The 21648-nt window shown below is 44.2% G+C and overlaps 1 protein-coding gene and 1 non-coding gene across 6 annotated transcripts; one reads left to right on the forward strand and one right to left on the reverse strand.

The window, feature by feature from the left end:
* The first annotated feature begins 24 nt into the window (after positions 1–24).
* LOC140419558 (uncharacterized) lies at positions 25–20448 on the forward strand. 5 transcript variants are annotated; one of them, XM_072503457.1, is made up of 4 exons: positions 25–200; positions 7976–8115; positions 8583–8706; positions 11222–13415. In XM_072503457.1, exon 4 carries the CDS (start codon positions 11577–11579, stop codon positions 12357–12359), a length of 783 nt encoding a protein of 260 aa, XP_072359558.1. In that variant the 5' UTR covers positions 25–200; positions 7976–8115; positions 8583–8706; positions 11222–11576; the 3' UTR covers positions 12360–13415. The 5 variants fall into 5 exon arrangements, 4 of the variants coding, with proteins under 4 accessions (XP_072359558.1, XP_072359557.1, XP_072359560.1 ...); XR_011945862.1 differs by lacking the exons at positions 7976–8115; positions 8583–8706 and adding an exon at positions 18391–20448 and having other exon boundaries at positions 11222–11366; XM_072503456.1 differs by lacking the exon at positions 8583–8706.
* trnak-cuu (transfer RNA lysine (anticodon CUU)) lies at positions 5890–5962 on the reverse strand. Its single transcript has one exon. It is a non-coding gene; the product is annotated as a tRNA-Lys (tRNA).
* Positions 20449–21648: the final 1200 nt, after the last annotated feature.

Genomic DNA, 21648 nt, shown 5'->3' on the forward strand with positions numbered 1-21648 from the left:
AACAGGGCGCATGTGCGGCCGTCATTGACCCGGAAGCCGGAAGAGAGAATCTTGTGAATTTCTCCCCTGGACTGAAAGTGAAGTTTCTTTGGAAACTCCTTTAGAAATAGGAGGATTTACTAACGGGAACTTCAAACCAAACATCACATCATCATCTGGCAGACTTACTCGATTCATCACGACCTGAATATCATTGGGAGGTAAAATGGTTTGTCTGTTCTGTCCGTGGATAAAGATTTCAGATATCAGAGTGACTGGGAAAATTTAAATGACCATTCCGGGTTAAATTTGAGACTAATTACACCGATCACATTGGGGAAGTTAAATAATTTGCTGTTGTACTCTTATGTATGCAGACACATTTTAAAATTACCGCATTAGCATACTTGACAGGTCAACTGGGCAAACTGCTGACCTTCTTAGTAGTGAGAGTTACTATCCGGGAATTTGTTAGGTTTGTTGTTCCTGTTGCATTTCATTCAGCTCATCGTGTTTACAAAGTAGGTGTTCGTAGAACGTTACAGCGCAGTACAGGCCCTTCGGCCCTCGATGTTGTGCCGACCTGTGAATCCACTCTAAAGCCCATCTACACTATTCCCTTATCATCCATATGCCTATCCAATGACCATTTGAATGCCCTTAGTATTGGTGAGTCCACTACTGTTGCAGGCAGGGCATTCCACACTCTTACTACTCTCTGAGTAAAGAACCTACCTCTGACATCTGTCCTATATCTATCTCCCCTGAAGTTAAAGCTATGTCCCCTTGTGCTAGACATCACCATCTGAGGAAAAAGGCTCTCTCTGTCCACCCTATCCAATCCTCTGATCATCTTGTGTGCCTCAATTAAGTCACCTCTTAACATTCTCTCTAACGAAAACAGCCTCAAGTCCCTCAGCCTGTCCTCCTAAGATCTTCCCTCCATACCAGGCAACATTCTGGTATATCTCCTCTGCACCCTTTCCATTGCTTCCACATCCTTCCTATAATGCGGCGACCAGAATTGCAAGCAATCCTCCAAATGCGGCCGCACCAGAGATTTGTACAGCTGCAACATGACCTCATGGCTCCGAAACTCAATCCCTCTACCAATAAAAGCTAACACACCGTACGCCTTCTTAACAACCCTCTCAGCCTGGGTGGCAACTTTCAGGGATCTATGTACATGGACACCGAGATCTCTCTGCTCATCCACGCTGCCAAGAATTTTACCATTAGCCCAATACTCTGTCTTCCTGTTATTCCTTCCAAAATGAATCACCTCACACTTTTCTGCATTAAACTCCATTTGCCACCCCTCAGCCCAGTGCTGCAGGTTATCTATGTACCTCTGTAACTTGTAACATCCTTCCGCACGGTCCATAACTCCACTGACTTTAGTGTCATCTGCAAATTTACTCACCCATCCTTCTACGCCCTCCTCCAGGTCATTTATAAAAGTGCCAAATAGCAGTGGCCTCAAAACAGATCCTTGTGGTACACCACTAGTAACTGGACTCCAGTCTGAAGAGTTCCCATCAACCACCACCCTTTGTCTTCTTCCAGCTAGCCAATTTCTAATCCAAACTGCTAAATCACCCTGAATCCCATGCCACCGTATTTTCTGCAGTAGCCTACCATAGGGAACCTTACCAAATGCTTTACTGAAATCCATGTACACGACATCAACTGCTTTTCCCTCATCCACCTGTTTAGTCACCTTCTCAAAGAACGCAATAAGATTTGTGAGGCACAACCTACCCTTCACAAAACCGTGTTGACTATCTCTAATCAAATTATTCCTTTTCAGATGATTATACATCCAATCTCTTATAAACCTCAGATACCCTCAATTATGACTCAGGAGAGGAGTTTGATAATACAAAGGCTTGAATTACCAGAGAACCAGACAGCTGCCGAGAAGTGTGCTCACTGCACGCTGCCTACTGAACGTAACCTTATGTACAGCTTCCTGGGGCCGGAGGCAGAGTCCCCCAGGGTTCCAAACCCGGTCTTAAAGGGGCCTATGCATTAAAGGTACATGTGTATACAGATATCATTCATCACAATACCTTCCCAAGACTTTGCCCACAACAGAAGTAAGGCTCACTGGTCTATTGTTACCAGTGTTGTCTCTACTCCCCTTCTTGAACAAGGAGACAACATTTGCTATCCACGAGTCTTCTGGCACTATTCCTGCAGACAAAGATGACTTGAAGATCAAAGCCAAAGGCTCATCAATCTCCTCCCTAGCTTCCCAGAGAATCCCAGGATAAATCCCATCCGGTCCAGGGGACTTATCTATTTTCACACTTTCCAGAATTGCTAACACCTCCTCCCTATGAACCTCAAGCCTTTCTAGTCTAGTAGCTTGAATCTCAGTATTCTCCTCAATAATATCGTCTTTTTCCTGTGTGAATATTGCCGAAGATTATTCATTTAGCACCTCTCCTATCTCCTCGGACCCCATGCACAACTTCCCACTACTGTCCTTGACTGGCCCTACTCTTACCCTAGTCATTCTTTTATTCCTGACATACCTATAGAAAGCTTTAGGGTTATCCTTGATCCTACCTGCCAAAGACTTCTCATGTCCCCTCCTGGCTCTTCTTAGCTCTCTCTTTAAGTCCTTCCTAGCTAGCTCGTAACTCTCGAGCGCCCTAACCGAACCTTCATGTCTCATCTTTACATAAGCCTCCTTCCTCCTCTTGACAAGTGTTTTGACTGCTTTAGTAAACCACGGTTCCCTCACTTGACCACTTCCTCCCTGCCTGACAGGTACATACTTATCAAGGACACGCAGTAGCTGTTCCTTGAACAAGCTCCACATTTCCATTGTGCCCATCCCCTGCGGTTTTCCTCTCCATCCGATGCATTCTAAGTCTTGCCTCATCGCATCATTATTGCCTTTCCCCCAGATATAACTCTGGCCCTGCGGTATATACCTATCCCTTTCTATCACTAAAGTAAACGTAATCGAATTGTGGTCACTATCACCAAAGTGCTCACCTACCTCCAAATCTAACACCTGTCCTGGTTCATTACCCAGTACCAAATCCAATATGGCCTCGCCTCTCGTTGGCCTATCTACATACTGTGTCAGGAAACCCTCCTGAACACATTGGACAAAACCGGACCCATCGAAAGTACTCGAACTATAGCGTTTCTTGTCAATATTTGGAAAGTTAACGTCCCCCATAACAACTACCCTGTTGCTTTCGCTCCTATCCAGAATCATCTTTGCAATCCTTTCCTCTACATCTCTTGAAGTTTTTGGAGGCCTATAGAAAACCCCCCCTCCTTTCCTGTTTCTAACATCAGCCCATACTACCTCAGTAGACGAGTCCTTATCAAACGTCCTTTCTGCCACCGTAATACTGTCCTTGACTAACAATGCCACCCCTCCCCCTCTTTTACCACCTTCGCTGACCTTACTGAAATATCTAAACCCCGGCACCTGCAACAACCATTCCTGTTCCTGCTCTATCCATGTCTCCGAAATGGCCACAACATCGAAGTCACAGGTACCAACCCATGCCGCAAGTTCACCCACCTTATTCCAGATGCTCCTGGCATTAAAGGAGACACACTTTAAACCACCTTCCTGCCTGCTGGTACACTCCTGCAACTTTGAAACCTTACTCATGACCTCCCTACTCTCAATCTCCTGTATACTGGAGCTACAATTCAGGTTCCTAATCCCCTGCTGAACTAGTTTAAACCCTCCCGAAGAGCATTAGCAAATTTCCCCCCCAGGATGTTGGTAACCCTCTGGTCCAGGTGTAGACCATCCCATTTGTGGAGGTCCCACCGACCCCAGAATGAGCCCCAATTATCCAGAAATCTGAACCCCTCCCTCCTGCACCATCCCTGTAGCCACATGTTCAACTCCTCTCGCTCCCTATTCCTCGTCTCGCTAGCACGTGGCACAGGTAACAACCCAGAGATATTAACTCTGTTTGTCCTAGATCTAAGTTTCCACCCTAGCTCCCTGAATTTCTGCCTTAAATCCCTATCCCTTTTCCTACCTATGTCGTTGGTACCTATGTGGGCCACAACTTGGGGCTGCTCCCCCTCCCCCTTAAGTATCCCGAAAACACGATCGGAGACATCACGGACCCTGGCACCTGGGAGGCAACACACCAATCACGAGTTTCTCTCGTTCCCACAGAATCTCCTATCTATCCCCCTAACTATGGAGTCTCCAATGACTAATGCTCTACTCCTCTCCCCCCTTCCCTTCTGAGCAACAGGGACAGATTCTGTGCCAGAGACCTCTACCCCATGGCTTACCCCTGGTAAGTCCCCCCACCAACAGTATCCAAAGCGGTATACTTGTTACTACGGGGAACGACCACAGGGGATCCCTGTACTGACTGCTTCCTCCCAGCCCCTCTCACCGTCACCCATCTATCTTTATTCTTTGGAGTAACTACATCCCTGAAGGTTCTATCTATAACCACCCCTGCCTCCCAAATAATCCGAAGTTCATTCAGCTCCACTTCCCTAACGAGGTTTTTGAGGAGCTGGAGATGAGTGCCCTTCCCACAGATGAAATCAGCAGGGACACTGACGGCGTCCCTCACCTCAAACATTCTGCAGGAGGAACATTGCACAACCTTCCCTGCCATCCCCTCTAGATAAAAAAAGAAAAAGAAAGAAAGAGCTTACCTGTTATTCACTCTACCCCTTAGGTTAAAGGAGGTGGAAGGGTGGGGGACACTACAAGTGTAGTGTCTAGGGTTTAGAAACTGCCCAACTTAAATACAGGTAAAAATAAAACACTTAACCAGCATCCACTGCGCCCCACACAAAAACAGCAATCAGCTGTTATGGGTCTGTGCAAACAAATTAAATCTTTACTACTTACCCAGCAGTCATTCTGTCCTCACTCCGACTGGATTCAGCTGGAAACTCCCGACAGTAAGTTTTTTAATTTTTTAAACTTCCGTTCTCAGGAAGCACTCGCTCAGTAAAGGTCTACTGCCCTCTGCTGGATGCTTGCCTTCACTTGAACAGCTAAGGTCTCTTGCACAGGTATACCTTCAAGTTACGGTGACCACAATGCATGTATGCAAATTTCCCCTGCAACAACCAATCAGCAGCTCCGCTCTACTGCCCTCTGCAGACTGTGGTCTGTAGCTTTTTAAGTTACATCAATTCAAATGTCTATCTGAATACTTTTTAAATGTTATGAGGGTTTCTGCCATCATTTCAGGCAGCATGTCACAGATCCTCACCACCCTCCAAACCACCTAGTCCTTCCCTAAATCTCTGCCCCCTTTTATATGTATCCCTCAACCAAAGGGAATCGGACCTTCCTATCCAATCTATTTAGATCCCTCAGAATTAAAAAAATATATACATTAATATTTTTTTCCAATTGAGGGGCAATTTAATTTGGCCAAGCCACCTACCCTGCACATATTTGGGTTGTGGGGGTGAAACCCACACAGACAATGGGAGAATGTGCAAACTCCTTACAGACTGTGACCCAGGGCCAGGATCGAACCCGGGTCCCCAGCACGCAGGCACACAACCACTGTGCCACCATGATCCCCCAGAATTTTATACATTTAGAATAATCTTTACTATTGTCACAAGTAGGCTTACATTAACACTGCAATGAAGTTACTGTGAAAATCCCCGTAACCACACTCTGGCACCTATTCAGGTACACAGAGGGAGAATTCAGAATGTCCAATTCACCTAACAAGCACGTCTTTCGGGACTTGTGGGAGGAAACCCATACAGACACTGGGAGAATGTGTAGACTCTGCGCAGACAGTGTCCCAAATGGGAATTCAATCCCGGAACCTTGGCGCTGTGAAGCAACAGTGCTAACCACTGTGGTACCGTGCCACCCAAAAAACAGTTGAGCTCAATGTTCTCAGATTAAATAAGCTGAAGCGCCCAACGTGGGTCTTGAACCCACTGCCCTGGGATTAAGACTCCCATGGTCTGCCAACTGAGCTAGCCAGGCTGCTTTTCAACATTTCATTTTGGTCTCCCTTCAGTCTTTTCTGTTCCAAAGAAAACAGCCCCAGTTTATCCAAACTTTCCTCTGAGCAAACATTGTCAATTTCTGGTCAATGTTCTTAAATCCCCTCTGTGCTCTCTCTGGTGCAATCTTCCTGTCCACAGGAATCTAGCTCTGGCCTAACTAGTCCTGTCCTGCCATTTATCATGTAATCCTTTGCCTTGTTTTCCCTCCAGCTTTCTTCCTCACTATCAAGTGTTTAATCATTTTTGTGTCACAGGTAAACCTCTTCCTCATGTTCCTACATTTACTCTCAAATCAATGATGTAAACCAGGAGTGAAGGGCCCAGTACTGATTCCTTTGAAACTGGCACTGGAAACAGCCCTTTTATTTTCTCTATTCTTTATGGGATGTGAGTGTCACGGGCAAACCAGCTTGGTTGCCTATTTCTAATTGTCCTTCAACTAAGTGGCTTGCTGGGCAATTCAGAATTAACCATATTTCAGTGAGTTGGCTAGATCAGGTAACGCCGGTGCGGACTCGATGGGCCGAATGGTCTCCTTCTGCACTGTGGATTCTATGATTAATTCCGCCCTTGGGTCACTGTCTCTGTGGGGTTTGCCTGCGTTTGCGTAGATTTCCTTTCCGGGTGCTCTGGTTTCCTCCCACAGTCCACAAATGTTCAGATTAGGTGGATTGGCTGTGCTAAATTGTCCCCGGGAGGTGTTACGTGGAAAGGGTGGGGAATTCGCCATGGTATGGTGCTCTTTCAGAGTGTTGCTATGGACTCGATGGGCCGAATGGCCTCCTTCAGATCTGCTGGAATTCTATGATTCTACAATGATGTGTTCACTCACACACTGCAGCCTGACTCTTATTATGGGAACAGACACTGTGTTTGTTACTCTCAAAGTGAGTGAATCCTTTGCTGTTTATCTTCTGGGCCCCATCTCCACTATTATTGTCTGATTGTCCCACTGAGACTCTCACTGTTATTATTGGACAATCAGCGCACAGTCTGAGTCTGGCCGCTCTCACCATCTGTAACCGTCACAATGCCTGGGTGAGTGACGGCAGCTCCAGACCAATAGGAGGTGGAGGGGCAGGACTGGAGGACCGACCGAGAGCGCTGGTCCTCCAACCAATGAATGAGTGGCGGGGCCCGCTGTGATTGAAGCATGTGCTGTGTGGGTAATAGAGATGCAGAAGGGCTGTGTCTTCAGATCCAAAATCGGTGAGAGGCGATTAACAATATGGAGGGAGCGAGAGATCGTGGGGGTGGGTGGAAACGTTGTGTAAAGCTGTTGTAAGCCGCAAACTTCGGAAAAGAGTTTAAGATTGTTTATAAATATGAGAAATGCCAATAAAAAGTTTTTCTAAAAAAAGGAAAAGAGTTTAAGGTACCCAGTTTGTACTGAGCAGAGCTACGGCTCCTCATGTTTGGCTCGGGTTAACGGCCGCCATCTTTATTGGATGTGCATCAGGGCACATGCGCATTTGTCATCTTTGTCAGGGGCGATGTTTCAATGAGTGGGAGGAGCTTGTTCCTCATTGTTCAGAATGGAGGCAACTTGTCCATCAAACTGCCTCACCCTTTGAGTCCCAATGTCTTATTGATGATGCAAAGCGGTGGCAGAGATGGAAAGGAAGCCAATCCTGGTCTCCGGATTTCACTGTCTCATTGGACGTCCTGTCCCATGTGTCGAAAGCTCTGAGGCTCTGTTCAGTCACACAAAGACCCAGGGCAGAAACCCACAACCCTGAGTCAACATCACCCTAAAATCAGGGGACTGCTGATGATAAGAGGGACAGTGTGCAGCGGTGAGGGGGAGGGGGAGGGCATGAGTGGTCACCCTGGACCAGGGAGCAGGAGGAGAGAATGTGGTGAATTTCTATCCTGGACTGACAGTGATTAATTTTGGAAACTCCTTTTACAGATGATTAGTAGGGGAGGATTTACACTCAGCAAATTCAAACCGGGAGAAATATTTATCTTTCCCGAATTTTATTTCTAGACTGACAGTGATGCCTTTGTAAACTTCTTTCACGGGCTTAGAAAGGGATTCGCAGACAGGAAACTCACAACCAATCCTCACATCAAATTCTGACAGCACCATTCGAGTTATCAGGACCTGGAGGTTATCAACCTTTGTGTGTAAGCATTGAGTTCAGATCATTATCACTCACTGTGTAAAATTTCTTCCTCATAACCCCATGTAGATCTTGCTCACAATCTTAAATCTGTATCCCATAATCCTTTTACAATCTACTGATGGGAACAGATTTCTTTATCCTTTGCCGGGTTTGCTGTGGTCGTTTCCGGTGCCTGGGTCGTCCAGATTTCACTCCATTTTTGTGTGTTTGTATTGGCCGAATGGGCTTGGACCAGTCCATTTTAGGATCCAGTTCACAATTGAAGTTCGCTCCAAGAATTAATTGATGTGTATCCCGGTCTGGGATGGGTCCCAACAATTTAATTTATAAATGACACATTGTCCCAGTTAAGGGCTTAGCCATTCACCAGCACCACCAATGTACCTGCCAATAACCCACTGACCACCATGTATCTCCCATTAGTGTCCGCAATGACCCTAGTAACCCCTTTATTGATTAAAATTGCAGCATATCGAGCCCTTCCATCAAAGCCCGAGTGAAACACTTGGCTCACCCCTCCGCATCTGGTCGGATCTCTAACCCGCAAGTGAGTCTCCTGCAAGAACACCACACCAGCATTTAGAATCTTCAGGTGAGCGAAAACTCTTGACCTTCACTGGTTCACCCAATTCCCTTACGGTCCAGGTGACCAGCCCTGAATTAGGGGATCACGCGCCATTTCCACCGTGAGGGACTATCCAGCAAATCTTCAAAAAGTACAGGCATAGGGTCCACCCAAGATGACCGCCATACCCCTATCCTCAGAGTAAATCAAAAACAGTTCTATAGTCATCAGTGAGCTACCACATTCCCCCCCATGCCCCCATTTCCCACCAACGCGCCACCTAGACATACAAATTGAAATCAAACCCACTCCCCAGGCTCTGACCCAGAAGCTAAGCTTGCCGAACCAGCCAAAACTGGTTCACCAGCTGCAGCTTTACCCACCCCCCTTCTCACTCCCATTCACCAGCTTACTGCTGCCGGGGCAGCTCTCTTAGGACACCAAGAAAAGCAAAAACAACAATATTACCCACTTCATAAAACATATTTCGGAATGCAGTCCGTTACTAGATCTAGTATCCAACGGGCCCGTCTCTCTCTCTCTCTCTCCTATCTCTCTTGCCCCATAATTGGAAAAAAATAATTGGGTACTCTAGATTTATTTAAAAAAAAGAAAATCTTTTCCTACGGACAGAACAGACAAACATTTTGTCTTCCATATTCACAGGCCAATGATATTCAGGTCCTGATGAATGGAGTGACTTAAGTCTTGATGTGAAGTTTGATTTGAGTTTCCATCTGGTTAACCGAGGACCGGGGTTCGATCCCGACCCGGGTCACTGCCCGTACAGAGTTTGCACATTCTCCCTGTGTCTGTGTGGGACTCACCCCCAATCCAAAAAGATGTGCAGGTCGGTGAATTGGCCTCGCAAAGATTACGCCTCAATTGGGGGAAAAATATTGGGTACTCTTTTTTTAAAAAAAACTTTTAATTAAAAATAAACAAAAGACATCACTGTCAATCCAGGGTAGAAATTCTGAACAGACAATTCTAATTTCTCTTGAACATTTTTTCCTCTCTTGTTCCCCCAAAGCTGTAAATCCCCGTCCCACACACTCTCCCTCCTTCCTGGGCTGAAATCCAAACCCATCTCACAATCTGCACCATCTCTTTCCTCCACTTCCAGTTTTCTCCCTCCCTCTCCTCTGCCTGGGTTCAGTTCTCCAGCTCCTGTCTGCAGACTGACAATAAAATCAATGGGTCTTATTGGGGGTTTGGGGCCTCCACCGGGTGTTTGTGAATCCTTCTTGCCTGCCTGCCAGGGTTTCCTTCCTTGCCAGAGATCAGAGATTGATGCTTTGAGCCCAACCTGGAACCACGCTAAATTGCCCCTTAATTGGGGAAAAAAATGACATGAAGGTTAGCGGCTGCACAAAGTGTTTCCATCTCCTCCCACCCATCTCCTTAACAGGTTGACACATTTATTTGACTGACTAAAAGGATGGTCTCTGGCAGTACAGTGGTTAGCACTGCTGCCTCACAACACCAAGGACCCGGTTCGATCCTGGCCCCAGGTCACTTTCTGTGCGGAGTTTGCACATTCTCCCCGTGTTTGTGTGGGTCTCAGTTCCACAACCCAAAGATGTGCAGGGTAGGTGGAATGGCCACGCTAAATTGCACCTTAATTGCAAAAAAAAAAAATTGGTTACTCTAAATTTATTTCAAAAAAGGCTTGTCTCTTTCCTCATGTTCACAATTAAAGGGGTGGGTTCCCCAGGAGATGGCTGGCATTTCAGGGCAATTAAATTAATAATGGACAGGGATATGTCCAGTGTTGTTTCACGGTACAGATTAGATATATTATTTACCGTTGTGTAATAAAGTAAATGTAATATATTTCACTTTGTAATATAAGACTGTAGCTACGTTATAGATTTCCAGTCGTCTCTTCCCTCAGAGGGTTGTTAGTCTTTGGATTTCTCTTCCACTGGGACCAGTTGTATCTGGGGGTCATTGAATATATTGAAGCACAAGTTTGACAGATATTTTATTGACAATGGAGTTAAGGGTTATGGGGAACAGGTAGGAAAATAGAGAGAAAGCTGAGATGAGGAGGGATTTCTTCACTCGAGGATGTGGTGAAGCTTTGGAATTCTCTACCCCAGAGGAATGTGAAGCCTCAGTCATCAGGTATGTTCAAGACAAATATTGCTAGGTTTCTAGATATTGAAGATATCGAGGGATATGGGGACCATGTGGGAAAATGATGCTGAAGTAGATCGGCCAAGGATCGCAATGAATGGTTGAGTAGACTTGGTGGGCCGAATGACCTACTCTTGCTCCTATTCTAATCTCTGTGTCCTGGTCAGGAAGCAGTGAGCTGAGCTCTGATCTGTCAATCAACATGAATCAGCACCTGCAGGAGAGTTGGGAGGGTGAATATTAGATCCAGCAGAGTGAGAATGGAGTGAGATTGTGTGGGACGAGATTTACAGCTTTTGGAGAACAATAGAGGAAATTACATTTCATACGAACTAGAATTGTCTGTTCTGAGTTTCTATCCTGTACTAACAATGATGACTTTTGCTAATTGTTTTCAAAGGATATTGGAAGAGGACGAATTATAGACCGAAATCTCAAAGGTCACGTCTCGATGTGACAAACTCAATCGATTCCTCCTGAACTGAATATCCTTGGCGAGAAGGCAAAATATTCGTCCGATCTGTCGGCTTCAAAAGATTTTAAACGTGAGTGTGACTGGAAAAGCACCGAGACCCACACAACACACACCCGAGTGAGAGTGTTCCATTGAACTGACTGTGGAAAGAGCTTTAACTAGTTGCACAGCCTGAAAAAACATCACACCATTCAATGAGGAGAGACAGTGCACATGTTCTGTGTGTGGACAAGGCTTCCACTGATTGTCCAATCTGGAGAGACACCAGGAGACCCAAAACATGGAGAAACCGTGGAAATGTGGGGACTGTGGGAAGGGATTCAGAGTCCCATCTCAGCTGGAGTCTCATCGACGCAGTCACACTGGGGAGAGGCCGTTCACCTGCTCTGTGTGTGGGAAGGGATTCGCTCAGTTATCCACCCTCAAGTCACACCAGCGAGTTCACACTGAGGAGAGGCCATTCACCTGCTCTCAGTGTGGGAAGGGATTCAGTGATTCAGCCGCCCTGCAGAGACACCAGCGAATTCACACTGGGGAGCGGCCATTCACCTGTTCTGTGTGTGGGAAGGGATTCAGTGATTCATCCAACCTGCGGGAACATCAGCGAATTCACACTGGGGAGCGGCCATTCACCTGTTCTGTGTGTGGGAAGGGATTCAGTGATTCATCCAACCTGCGGGAACATCAGCGAATTCACACTGGGGAGAGGCCATTCACCTGCTCCCTCTGTGGGAAGGGATTCACACATTCATCCAATCTGCAGAAACATCAGCGAGTTCACACTGGGGTGAGACCATTCACCTGCTCCCTCTGTGGGAAGGGATTCACACAATTATCCAGCATGCAGAAACATCAGCGAGTTCACACTGGGGAGAGGCCATTCACCTGCTGTCAGTGTGGGAAGGGATTCACACAGTCATCCAGTCTGCAGAGACATCAGCGAGTTCACACTGGGGAGAAGTCATTCACTTGCTCCCTCTGTGGGAAGGGATTCACACAGTTATCCATCCTGCAGACACACCAGCGAGTTCACACTGGGGAGAGGCCATTCTCCTGCTCTTAGTGTGGAAAGGGATTACATAGAAAATAGGAGCAGGAAGAGGCCATTTGCACCTACTCTGCCATTCATTATGATCATGGCTTATCATCCAACTCTTTTCACAGCAACTTCATTGCAGTGTGAATGCAAGCCTACTTGTGACAATAAAGATTATTCTTCTTAAGATGTGCAGCGTCGGTGAATTGGCCACGCTAAATTGCCGCTTAATTGGAAAAAAGAATTGGGTATTTGTAGAAGCCAGGTATTTCGAATACAACTAGTATAGGTAAAAGATAGCTGTTTAAGCATAAATGTTGAGCCCCAGTTTTAAATACCCATTTATACAGCATAATTCACTTTTACTGAGGTCCGTTGTTCTGGCAAATGTATATTTTCAAAGACAGTGTGACATTAAAACAGCACAGTTGCAAAACAATTTGACACTGCTTGTGCTAATTGTCAAGGCCAAGGGCTGAATACACAGCAACATGAAGGCACCATTGTTCACAATGCAGATAACAGCTGGGTCAGAAAAGCTGATGTTGCACATTGAAGATGGATGGCTTGCCATCAAATCAAATGTGTTTGAGTCTAACCCAAACCAATTAGGATTATATTGGGGTGTGATTAGATGATTTAAGACAGATATGAAAGTGTATAACTGAAAAGTTTCCGCCCGCCATTTTGGTGTATTGTCTTTGTGTATTGTCTTTGGGTGTGTGTTGAGGAGATGTCTTTGTGTTGTCTTTCTGTTAGTTTAGTCAGTTTTGTCCTTTATAGTCTCCATTTTAGAGATGTCTTTTGGGGGTTCTGTCAGTCTAACAGTCTGTGTCAGTGATGTTAGTCCACTTTTGACTTTGAGTTTGAGTTTAGCTGAAGATTAGCTTTCTCTCTCTCTTCATGTTTCATTGCCAGACTTTGACCTTTTAAAAGTTACTTTCGAGCTGTCTGCCTAAGCAAAGAAAGATAATGTCTGTAATTCTCTGAAAGCTTCGAATTGTCTACGAATTGCCTTTTAAATGACTTTCAAATTGTAATCAAGCGACTACAAATAAAACAATTCCTTTTGGCACCTGAGAAGTTTATCCTGCAAATTTCTGCTGAGTTCCAGTATTCGCAAAGTGCTACTGATAACCGAATAGCAGAGATGATATAAATTCCTTCAACTATACACAGTCGAATAATACAAGGAATCAAACAACTTGACATAGTCTACAAATCTTACAACTTGTCGTATTGCGCCAGGATTTGATTAATCAACTAAGCTTCCCCCAAACTTGGTGTAGTTCGACAGGTTAAGATCCCATAAATTAAGGATTCCTACGGTATTTTAAATTTTTTTAAAAATCATTAATCTGTCTTCTGAACATCTGGGCTCCTAGCACCGATCCCTGCGGTACCCCACTAGTCACTGCCTGCCACTTTGAAAAAGACCATTAATTCTTACTCTTTGTTTCCTGTCTGCCAACCAGTTTCTTGTCCATCTCAATGCACTACCTGTAATCCCGTGTGCTTTAATTTTACACACTAATCTCTTGTGAGTGATTTTGTCAAACGCCACCTGAAAGTCCAAATATACCACATCCACTTGCTCCCCCTTGTCAACTCTACCAGTTACACCCTCGAAGAATTCCAGTCAATTTCGTCAAGCATGATTTCCGCTTCATAAATCCATGCTGACTCTGTCCGATCCTGCCACTGGTTTCTAAGTGCTTTGCTATAAAATCTTTGATAATGGATTCTAGAATTTTTCCCACTGCTGATGTCAGGCTTACTGATCTATAATTCCCTGTTTTCTCTCTCATTTTAAATAGTGGTGTTACATAAGCCACCCTCCAATCTGCAGGAACTGCTTCAGAGTCTATAGAAGGTGACCACCAATGCATCCATCATTTCTAGAGCCACTTCCCTCAGTACTTTGGGATGCAGATTATCAGGCCCTGGGGATTTATCGGCCTTCAATCCCATAAATTTCCCCAACACCATTTCTTTACTAATATTGATCTCCTTCAGTTCCTCCCTCCAACTAAATCCTGCGTTCCCCAACATTTCTGGTATCTGATTTGTGCCCTCATTTGTGAAGACAGAACCAAATTATGTATTTATTTGCTCACCCATTTCTTTGTCCCCTATTATACATTCCACTGTTTCTGGCTGAAAGGAACCTAAATGTGTCTTCACCAATCTTTTTCTCTTCATGTACCCATAGGAACTTTTACAATCAGCCTAATTTTCTGTATTCGGCCATTCCCAACATCACCACTGCAGTTTGGGGGTCTCTTTACTAATTTATTTTCCCCTTAGTGTTTCTGAGCTCTACCCATACAGATTGCACATTGTCGGAGCTAATATCCTTCCTCACTATTGCATTAATTTCCTCTTTAACCAGCACTGCCTCGCCACTGCCTTTTCCTTTTTGTCTGTCCTTCCTAAACACTGAATATAGTCAGTTCCCATCCCTGGTCATCCTGCAGCCCTGTCTCCATAATCCCCATTATTTCACTCCCGTTTACGTCTGTTTGCACAATTCACTCGGTTATGCTGTCTGCAGTCACACCACGGAGTTCATACTGGGGAGAGGCCGTTCACCTGCTCTCAATGTGCGAAGGGATTTTGTAATTCATCGCACTTACTGAGACACCAAGAAGTTCACAACTGATTACAGGGATTGGATTCTGCTGTTATTGTTTCTGTTCTCAATTACATCCAGGACTGCAGTTTGTTCATTCTGTTGGTCAATGGGGGTGGTCAGAGGGTTTATTTCTGCTGGACTGGCCGGTCTCACGACTTCGCCTCCAGTGGGCTGATTTTCTCTGAGCCTTCTTGCGAATATCTGGTTGCACATTTCATAGATCATTGAATTTACAGTGCAGAAGGAGGCCATTTGGCCCATCGAGTCTGCACCAGCTCTTGGAAAGAGCACCCTACCCAAGTCCACAGCTCCACCCTATCCCCATAACCCAGTAACCCCACCCACCACTAAGGGCAATTTTGGACACTATGGGCAATTTAGTATGACCAATCCACCTAACCCGCACATCTTTGGACTGTGGGAGGAAACCGGAGCACCCAGAGGAAACCCACGCACACACGGGGAGGATGTGCAGACTCCGCACAGACAGTGACCCAAATTAGGAATCGAACCTGGGACCTGGAGCTGTAAAGCAATTGTGCTAACCACAATGTAGAGTACCCAATTCATTTTTTCCAATTAAGGGGCAATTTAGCGTGGCCAATCCACCAAGCCTGCACATCTTTGGGTTGTAGGGGTGAACCCACGCAAATACGAGGAGAATGTGCCAACTCCACACGGACAATGACCCAGAGCTGGGATTGAACCTGGGACCTCGGCTCCGTGAGGCAGCAGGGCTAACCCACTGCGCCACCGTGATGCCCGATGGTTCTTTTGTTTAAGTTATCTTGATGCTTCTCACAGAATATCAGGGTCTGAGGGGCATGTTGTCTGAGGTGCACTGGGAAACTGCATTAAATAGTATGGTGGGAGACAGGCAATCACTAATATTTAAGGAATTATTACAGATTTACACGGGGATCGGTTAGCTCAGTTGGCTGGATGGCTGGTTTGTGCTGCGTGACACCAACAGCACACGTTAAATTCCCATACCGGCTGAGATTATCCATGGTCGGTGTCAGTATTTATATTCCACATGATCCTCCACCCACCCCTCTATATTTCCCCCATCAGCATCTCCTATTCTTTCTCCCTCATGTATGTATCTAGCTTTACGTTCAATGTATTCATGCTGTTCACCTCAACCACTCGCTGTGGAGTGAGTTCCACATTCTCACCACTCGCTGGGTAAAGAGGTTTCTGCTGAAATTCCTGTTGGATTATTGAATCCCTTCATAATCTTAAAGATAACATCAGGTCACCCATCAGTCTTCTCTTTTCCAGAAAAAAGCAGCCCCAGCCTTTCCTGAGTGTTAAATGCTCTCAGTTCTGTATATTATGAATCTTGCACTTTATCCAATGCCTTTATTTCCTTTTTCAAAATGGAGATCACCAATGTTGACAGTGCTCCCAGTGTAGTCTAACCCTGGTTCTAAACAAGTTGAACATTTCCTCCGTGCTTTTCAATTCTATCCCTCTAGAATGGAACCCTATAGATGAACCCCACACTTTATGAAGGATGTGAAGTTCTTAGAGGGGGTGTAGAGGACATTTACAATAAAAATAATGTCACAAGTAGGCTTACATTAACGCTCCATTGAAGTTACTGTGAAAATCCCCTAGTTGCCACACTCCGGAGCCTGTTCTGGTACACCGAGAGAGAATTCAGAATGTCCAATTCACCTAAGCACATCTTTCGGGACTTGTGGGAGAAAATTGGAGCACCCGGAGGAAACTCACCCAAACACGGGGACACTCAGACTCCGCACCGACAGTGGCCCAAACCGGGAATCGAACCTGTGTAGAAGCCAGGTATTTCCCATACAACTAGTATAGGTAAAAGATAGCTGTTTCAGCATAAATATTTAGCCCCAGTTTTAAATACCCATTTAAAAATGAGAATTTCAGCACCCATAACCTCAGGTCATCTCAAAACATATAGCTTCAATAGATACATGAAACAGCATAATTCCATCATAGATTAAAACAGCACAGTTGCAAGACAATTTGACACTATGCTTGTGCTGCTGTCAAGGACAAGGGCTGAATTCCATGGCAACGAGGTGACAAGACTCCAGTAACTAAAGCTCTATAGTTCTCTTTTCAGGCCATTAGTGATTACAGCGTGAACCACATTCCATAGCTTATAAGGCCGAAACATTTTAATGGATAAAACATTGAATCAAATATATATTTGATTCCAGCTTTCTCGACATGAAGTCTCCATTGTTACATTAGCCAAGCTAGCTTAATTAGATGATTTAAGACAGATATGGAAGGGTATAACTGAAACGTTTCCCCCCGCCATTTTAGTCTGTCTGTCTGTCAGTCTGTCTTTGTAGTGATGTAGTGTTTTAGTGTGTTTCTGTAGTAGTGTTTAGTGTGTTTTTGGAGTGTAGTTTTGGAGAGTGTTTTTGAAGTCTTGACATTTAGTTTTAGTTTAGCTCTCTCTCTCTCTTTTTCATGTTTCATTTCCAGACTTTGACCTTTTAAAAGTTACTTTCGAGCTGTCTGCCTAAGCAAGAAGATAATGTCTTGATTCTCTGAAAGCTTCAAATTGTCTACGAATTGCCTTTTAAATGACTTTCAAATTGTAATCAATAGAAGAGAAATAAAACAATTTTTTTTAACTTACATTTCTGCTGAGTCCCAGTAATCGCAAAGTGTTACTGGTAACCGAATAGTAGGAATAATATAAATTCCTTCAACTTTACTCAGTCGAATAATAGTAGGAATCTAACAACTTGTCGTAGTTCGGCAGGATAAGATCCTTCAAATAAGAATCTTTCAACCTGGGACCCTGGAACTGTCAAGCAACAGTGCTAACCATCGTGCTAGAATGGCACCAGAGAGAAGGGACTCCAGTCAGTTTGAGAGACTGGAGCAGCTGAATTTCTCTCCTGAGATCACAGCATCTGGAGGGTGGGGAATGGGGCCATGAAATGAAATGATATGAAAATTGCTTATTGTCACAAGTAGGCTTCAACGAAGTTACTGTGAAAAGCCCCTAGTCGCCACATTCCGGCGCCTGTTCGGGGAGGCTGGTATGGGAATTGAACCGTGCTGCTGGCCTGCTTGGTCTGCTTTAAAAGCCAGCGATTTAGCCCAGTGTGCTAAACCAGCCCTTTGAGAACATGTCGGCTCTCTGTGGAGCAAGCCAGTCTGTCCATTGCCCCGTTCTATCCCCAAATCCCTGTCGGTTATTTCTCTCCGTGCCTGTCCAATTTCTTATTGAAATCCTTCCGTCATCTCTGCATCTCCTCCCCTCATAGGCAGTAGGTTCCAGGTTGTTACCACTCCCTTTCCTTGTACACAAGGCTGCTCGAGCACAGAGGAGTCTATTTGGCCCATTTTTCCCGTGCCAGCTCTTTGTACAGCGACCCATTTAATCCCAGAGTTAGACTATTTTGTTTTCTTTTTCAGAATGTACCAAATTCCCTTTTGGAAGTTACAGTCCAATGAGATTCTGGCACCGTTTATGGACAGTGCATTCCAAATCACAACAACTCTCCGTGCTTTACAATAAATAATTGTGCCTATGGTGTGTCTGGAGTTTAACAGAGTATTCGAAATGGTGTCAATGAAGTGGTTATTACACAAAATTAAGACTCAACCTTCATCAATAAATTGGTGAGGACACCAAGTGTAATATATCCTCGTTTGTGGACAATTAGAACAAATGTACATTTCTATGAAACTTCTCACTTCCACTGGACCTCCTAAAGTGTTTTAAAGCCAATGGAGTTGTCGTCTTTAAAATCTTTCCTTCTTTGAGACTGTGAAGAAAACAACTTTACAACTCTGTTTCGATAAAAATAACTTTGTCTTTATTGACCAAAGTCTGCAGGCAGTATGGCTACAGTTTGAAGAGAGAGAGAGCAGTTAAAGCAAAACTGCTCATTCCTTCTCAAGCTCGCAAAGACATGGAGAAAACGTTCAATATTTATACAAAAGCTGTATCATTTTACAAAAACAGACCTTGTTCAAAAATGTAATCAGTAGTGAGAGATCAGTAGTAAGGAATCAATACAGTCATAACTTCTGACCAAACATGTTGTCATGGAAAGACCCTGACTCGGCTTATTTGCAGTATTTTGTCTTTAGAGGGTTTAAGACGTGGTCCTATTTTGCTTTTACCTCTGCCCTCATGATGCCTTGACACAGATGGACCTAGGTCATGAGGAGGTTGTGTTATTAGGACATTCCTAGATCGTGACTTTGTTATCAGGTTTTACTAGGCACTATTTTCCCTCTTCTGGCCTTGTCTGATACGATTATGTGGATTCTTAGCTTTGTCTAGTTTGTCAGGGTCTGGTCTTGGCAATAGCTGACACAGCTTTCTTATACATGGTTACATAAGTTGGCTATTTTTCCCACCATGCTATTGCTGAGTTTGTACACTTTCACAGAGTACTTTTGAAACATATTCACTGTTGTAATGTAGGAAGCTGGAAGTGCGCATGTGTACTCACATTTAGTTTTAAAATTGTTATTTTCATTATAAAAAATAAATTTAGAGTACCCAATTCAGTTTTTCCAATTTAGCGTGGCCAATCCACCTACCCTGCACATCATTGTGATGTGGGGGTGAGACCAACAAAACCACGGGAAGAATGTGCAAACTCCACACGGCAGTGATGCAGGGTGGGGATCGAACCTAGGACCTCGGTGCCGTGAGGCAGCAGTGCTAACCATTGTGCCACCTTGTTGCCCGTAAATTATTATTTTCAAAGTGTATTCACAGGCCTTAGTAATAAGGTCAAGGAAGCCATTTTATACCTCTAACATGTGCTTTCTGCAGCCATTTCGCCTTCTGTACCTTTTCTATATTAACTATGTATTGATTTCATCGCAAAAAAACAATAATGAAATTCAAGTTTATTCAAAAGTGAATATTGATTATGATTAGTGAATTGTTGTATTGGGTAATTATACTGCAAAGATTAGATCTTTATTTTTAAAAATAACACGATCAACCAAAATGTTTCGAGAAACTGCAGAGCTATCAGAATTTGTTTGAAAAAATAAATTACTTGATAATTTCGAGAAGTTACGAGATGTGGTGATAATAATAGTAATCACTTATTATCACAAGTAGGCTTCAATGAAGTTACTGTGAAAAGCCCCTAGATGCCACATTCCGGCACCTGTTCAGGGAGGCTGGTACGGGAATTGAACTCGCGCTGCTGGCCTTGTTCTGCATTACAAGCCAGCTGTTTAGCCCACTGTGCTAAGCCAGCCCCTGATAAGCCTGTATATAATATTACATGTACTCAGCAGTGTGACCTCCCACCAGTAGTTGGCATCAGACATCAGTCAGGTGACACTGGCTACCAGCAGAAGGTTGTCAGGCGTACACAAAACCAGTCGCACATAAGGGTAGTTCCAAGAGAGTCTAATGTAGCTCTGTGATAACAGTCTGTGTAGCATTCTGATCGTTACCTTACCACGTGTACATTAATAAATCATCGTTCTGGCTAATTCACCAGCAGTTCAGTAGAATCATTGCAAGACAAGAACACAGAACACAACACGAGACACCATATTCTGCCAAGAATATGTGCGCTAGGCATTGGAGTAATGGTATTGTTACTGGGCGAGTAAACCGGAGACCCAGGTTAATGCTCTGGGGATCAGAGATCGAATCTGCCTATGACAGATGCTGAAATTGAATAAAAGTCTCGAATTAAAAGTCTAATGATAACACTCTTGATTGTTGTGAAAACTCACCTGGTTCACTAAAATCCTTCAAGAAATCCGCTCTCCTTATGTGGCCTGGCCTACACGTGACTCCAGATCCACAGCAATGTTGTGGTTGATTTGCAAGTGCCCTCTGAAATAGCCTCACAAGACACGCAGTTCAAGGGCAATTGGAATGAACAGAAAATGCTGGCCCCGCCAGTGACCCGCACCTCCCAGAAATGAATAATTTTTAAGAAGGCTCATTGTTCAATCTTAAGGCGAGTAAGAAACTGTCTCTTTGATTGGAATTGATTTATTGTCACGTGTACCGTGGTACAGTGAAAAGTATTGTTCTGTGTACAGTCCAGACAGATCGTTCCATACATGAAAAAACAAAGTGCGGATCTTGGCAGTTTGCTCAGTTCACAAAATCTACGTCTACAAAGCCATTAAATTCTTAAGATTTTAATCAGCCTCCGAAACATATCCAGACAGCTCATATAGACAGACACAAACGATACTGTAACTGAATTAGAGGAAATGGCAGAGATTTAACTGAACCACATTTTTGAAAAATTCGGCCTTAATGACAGAGAAACAGGAAAAGCCACTCGGGGTGATGAGGAAATCCAGGCTCAGTGCAGATTTGCTGTCACCCCTCCTTTCTTATACATGAACGGTATTTAGGCTGCAGAATGTCTCACACCAAAACACAGAGGGGTCAAATCTAAGCAACACACAATTCTCAATTCACTTCCATTTAACTATATTTGACTTTGTTTAAAAGCTGACTGTGGTCAAACTGAACAAAGATTCATGCGACTTCTGTTACCCAGTGAAACGCTTTCTTTTCTTGGTCAGTCATGTTTGCAATTTAATTCAATGGTGTATATTTCAGAGTTTATTCAGGGTGAAGATTCGAGATCTATTCAATTCAAAATGAAGTCATATATAACAAATAAATATACTGATGTTCAACATAGAATAATTAAACAAATA

Source organism: Scyliorhinus torazame, chromosome 5 (assembly GCF_047496885.1).
Source record: "Scyliorhinus torazame isolate Kashiwa2021f chromosome 5, sScyTor2.1, whole genome shotgun sequence".
In the NCBI taxonomy this organism is placed as follows: domain Eukaryota; kingdom Metazoa; phylum Chordata; class Chondrichthyes; order Carcharhiniformes; family Scyliorhinidae; genus Scyliorhinus; species Scyliorhinus torazame.

Coding starts and splice junctions, on each gene's coding strand:
- LOC140419558 (XM_072503457.1), top strand. CDS start 11,577: ATGGAGAAACCGTGGAAATGTGGGGACTGTGGGAAGGGATTCAGAGTC.